The sequence below is a fragment of the Pistacia vera genome, unplaced genomic scaffold (assembly GCF_008641045.1).
Source record: "Pistacia vera cultivar Batoury unplaced genomic scaffold, PisVer_v2 Contig115, whole genome shotgun sequence".
Lineage (NCBI taxonomy): Eukaryota > Viridiplantae > Streptophyta > Magnoliopsida > Sapindales > Anacardiaceae > Pistacia > Pistacia vera.
The window spans coordinates 111,838-116,664 of record NW_022195193.1 but is presented as its reverse complement, the minus strand read 5'-3'; the positions used below and the strand labels follow the sequence as shown (position 1 = coordinate 116,664).

The window sequence follows — 4,827 nt, the reverse complement described above, 5'->3', positions numbered from 1 at the left end:
TTGCACGTATCTCAATTAATCCGTAAGACTCATTGAACACCCTACAAACCTAATGTTTCAAGTAAGTCACAAATGTGATAGATGACTCAAGGTTATTTAAACTCAGGAAGTAAACAAAATGAGCAAACCTTCGTGACCATGACGTCAACCCCTTGGGGTTAAAAAGATTTAATTTTCCACTTGTCTCTAACAAAATTGCTAAATTATAAGTTTCTAATGAGTAATTAATTAGTTAAAGTGAAATATAGTTAGAGAATGAATTTAATTAGAATATATGGATACTGCACACATAACATAAGATAGAAGATGCTTAATTTAGAATACCAAAACATAATTAATTAGAAAAGACCAATATAAAAAAAGAATCAAATTGTATGATATGGTTTGATAGTTAATTATATAATAAATCAATATGTTTATACATATTTGGAATGCATGTTTTCCTCTAATCTATTTCAACAATTTAATATAATTTGTGATTCTTTTTTATTTAGTGGATCTCTATCATCTATATCTTTTCATTAAATTAAGACAGTCAACTAGTGAATCCCGTTTATCAATTTAAGTATTAGAATCTTCTAACTTTTCCATTATACAATTTCGTCCCAAACACCAGACACCTGCCAATAGAGATAGATATTAATTTGGGAAATTGATAAATAATTCGATTAGCAATTTATGTATTCAGGGATTTGATTTGGTTAAAGCTAATTAATTAATCTTTTGCCTTGTCTATTACTCTATTTTATTTTTAATTTTATAACTATCGTGAATACGAATAGACACAGATCGTGTCATTATTCATATACCAAATTAATAGAATTAAATATTTCACATCCTCAATACCAATAATTAACCTCAATAATAAATAAATAAATAAATATTTCCTGTAAAAAACGTTGATGTCAAAAGGATAAAATTGCTTCTGGATGATATAGTGGTTCGATAGGGACTCTTAATTATATTACTTAAGAGGTTCTGAGTTCGAATCTCTCCTAAATTACTAATAAAAGTAACTATTGAAGCTCTCCCAAGGGATTAATTAAGGCGCGCTTAAATTAACCCGGACACCCCGTTCATATAAAAAAAAAAAAAAAATTTGTCAAAATGATACACTTTCTCCATGATTGAATAGTTGTATAACCAAAATCGGATAGAAAACCAATAGCTGATGGAATCAAACAGCAATTATTTCTTGGCATTACATAATCAAACCAAACTTTCCGGGAAAATTATTTCATTATGCATCAAATTCAGATTAAACAAAATGATGAATTCAGCTTATCATATTGGTAACAGCAAATCCAATGTCACTATAAATCGTCACATAATTATTTCTAGTCCTAATCGAATCCACATCATGAGATTGAAACCCTCCAGATTTCAGCTTCTCTCCACAATAATATGCACCATCAGAAGCAAATTTTGCGTCATAATTTGCCGTCAAAGGATCATCATCCACTTCGTTCAAAGCACTTCTGAATGACAAAAGCACAACGCTTTGATACTGCAAAACGCAGTACTCGAGGGCCGATTTCAATCCAGGCGAAGAGCCTTCATTCTTCGCCATTTCGTCGATGTACTTTTCGCTGCTTGTGGAATTAGATACAGCCAACTTTAGCGCGATCTTCGCCAGGGCTTTTGCGTCCGTCGCGGACGAGGATTTTGGGTCCAACGCGAGAGCGGCTACACAGTCGTTGTAACTACAAAGGGTAGTTTTTTGGCAAACCTTATTGACTAAGCTGGATGGAGCGTCGTTGTTCGTTGCCGGGACGGCGGTGGCAGGCGAAGGTGAGTGAAGAAGTAAGAAGAAAGAAATGGATAATAGTTGTGTTATGATAGTCAATGGAGGAGAATTGCGATGGGAAGCCATTGAAGTTTTTAGGAATGGAAATGAAGAATTGAATTTTTGGGTGCATGCATGGTTAATTTTAGCTGTTGCTTGAGTTTAAAGGGGTAAGGGATTTTTTATTTTAATGAGGAGAATCAGTGGTTGAAAAAAGAATATACAAGTAATAAAGTTTTGGGTTGTATTTGGAAGGTTTCAAGAACATGCTATTAATGTTATTATGAATTAATAACAAAGGACCATAATTTGCCAATTTTTAATTAGAAAATATATTCTTGTAATCTAGATAAACATTTATGTATCGATGATTGCATATTGAAAATGTGACAAATAAATAACTTTCAACTAAAAATAAATTAAAAGGCAATACTATACTTACCATTCAATTTCACAAATTTTTTCTCACAAGTCCAACGAGACAGTTCACGATTGGTTTCTGATGAATTTTCTTGTCTGACTAATAATGAGCTAACCAATCACGAGCTTTCATGTCAAGATTGTGAGAAAAAATTTGTGAAATTGGATTGTAAGCCGATCTTTATTCTAAATTAAAATGTGTTGAGCCCTTGGATTGGGTACAATATTCTTTTATGAAAGTCGATCCAAAGGCTAAAGTACTAAACACAAAAAATGAAAAAAAAATAAGAAAGTCTTTTCCCTCTTGGGCAAAATGACAAAGAGATCAGAACCTGTTCAATGAAATCTTGAATTTAATAAGCCCACATCTTTTTAAAAAATAGTACGGTAATATGCCAGGTGAACAATTATCACTAAATGATCTGGTGGTAAAAAAGCAAAATAGAATTTAACATGGTCTCCCAAGTTGAGTCTCTACAAAAATCAGACTTAACTTAGTCTCCTAAGTTCGAGTTCTCATGGCCCCTAATAAGGGTAAGGAGTGGTCACTGGAGCTCTTATCGATCAATAGTTCCAAAAAAAAAAAAAAAAAATGAGCTACTACAGATGTCTTTATATGTTTTTTTTAATAATTACAACTCTACGAAATCTTCAGTACATTTTCACCAATATCTGAATCATCTTCTTTGATAGAAGTCCAGAAGTTGTTCTTCAAAGTAAGGGTAGAGCCAGAATGTAATACTCAATGAATGACAGGGCCAGAAAGTAATTAGGAAGTTACAATTACAGGTGTTAAAGTGTTACATTCAAAAACTAAGGGTGGCTAGAATTCAAATTAAATTAACAAGGAATAAATTGATATTCTTCTATATTAATTTTAAAAAAAAAAAATGTGGGACTAGGTTAAATGTAGCTCCTACCAGCTTTGAAAGATTTATATAATGAGTTTGTATATATAANCTAAATCATCTTCTTTGATAGAAGTCCAGAAGTTGTTCTTCAAAGTAAGGGCAGAGCCAGAATGTAATACTCAATGAATGACAGGGCCAGAAAGTAATTAGGAAGTTACAATTACGGGTGTTAAAGTGTTACATTCAAACACTAAGGGTGGCTAGAATTAACATTAAATTAACAAGGAATAAATTGATATTTTTCTATATGAATTTATAAAAAAAAAAAAAAATTGTGGGACTAGGTTAAATGTAGCTCCTACCAGCTTTGAAAGATTTATATAATGACTTTGTATATATAATATTACTCTAATGTTTTTCTTTAACGTTAATAGGCAACTATTCATATTATAGATATTGACAACTTGAAAGTTTTATATAATGGGTTTGTATACATAAAATTACTCTAATGTTTTTCTTCAACATTAATAGCCAGTTATTCGTATATAAACAAGTCGTGACAAGGAATCGAGGAACAAAACTTCCTAGTAATATAAATTACTAAACTTTCAAAAACAAATATTCTATTATGCACCAACACCTTAAACATATTAATAATAAACTAGGCTTATCATATTAGTAACAATAAAGATACGTTGACAAACCCTTCTCACTAACTTTCTCTTACAAATACGACGTGTCAGCTCGCAATTGATCAGGTGAGACTTATTTTGGGCAGGCAAGGCTTATTGTCAGCTGGTCAATTATGAGTTGTCACGTCACATTTATGAGAGAAAGTTAGGAATAAGAGTTTGTGAGTGCACAAATACGACGTGTCAGCTCACAATTGATCAGGTGAGACCCATTGTTGGGCAGGCAAAGCTTATTGTCAGCTGACCAATTATGAGTTGTCACGTCGCGTTTGTGAGAGAAAGTTAGGAATACCCTATGGGTGCATTTGGTTCAGGGAATGTTGTATTACTGGGAATGTTATATTAATGGAAAGTTAGATTACCTTGAAGATTACTGGGAATGTTTAGGGAAATGTGTGTAGTTAGGTTGGAATAAATTGGTGGGTATGTTAGATTAATACGTTTGGTTGGGAGGATAAATGGCTGGATATGTTATAAAGATTACTAAATTTCCCTCCTTTTTAAATATGAATATAATATTATTTATATTATTATTTTTTGAATAGTTTCTTTTAACCCCCTATCTTTGAGATATTACAAAAACACTTCAGCAACCAAAAAAAGTTTAAAACTTAACAAAAACACCCCCACCCACTCCAAGCCACTGCCGGTCGCTTGCCACCATTGCCAATGGCGTCAAAAGTGACCGTAACGGCACACTATCAATTGGATCTGACAGACCGTGCTCTAATATGGCATGGATCTAACCGAAAATGGTCAGATATCTGGTCGTTAACGGTTTGGTTGTTAACAGCTAAATATCTGGTCGTTAACGGCCAAAAGTTGTAGATCTGGTCAGAAATGGCCAAAATAGATCTGGTCATTTTCGATTAGATCTACGGTCATATCAATGCACGGTGGTCATTTTCGGCAACTTTAGGTGGCATCTTGCAGTGGTTGGCCAACTGATGACGGTGGTGGCTGGTCAGCAATGGTGGTCTTGGGTGGCCTGCAATTTGTTTTAAATATAAAGACATTATTATCCAAAAAATTAATTAAATAGGGGTAAAATTTTAATGGCAGATTAATGAATATTAAT

General features: G+C 32.9%; 1 protein-coding gene across 1 annotated transcript; it reads right to left on the bottom strand.

Moving 5' to 3' along the window:
- Nucleotides 1–1,276: 1,276 nt before the first annotated feature.
- Nucleotides 1,277–1,873, bottom strand: LOC116146458. Its single transcript, XM_031431856.1, has one exon. It carries the CDS (start codon nucleotides 1,871–1,873, stop codon nucleotides 1,277–1,279), a length of 597 nt encoding a protein of 198 aa, XP_031287716.1.
- Between the last annotated feature and the right edge of the window lie 2,954 nt (nucleotides 1,874–4,827).

Bases quoted from the DNA above. Each gene is read 5' to 3' on its own strand.
- LOC116146458 (XM_031431856.1), bottom strand. From the start codon at position 1,873: ATGGCTTCCCATCGCAATTCTCCTCCATTGACTATCATAACACAACTA.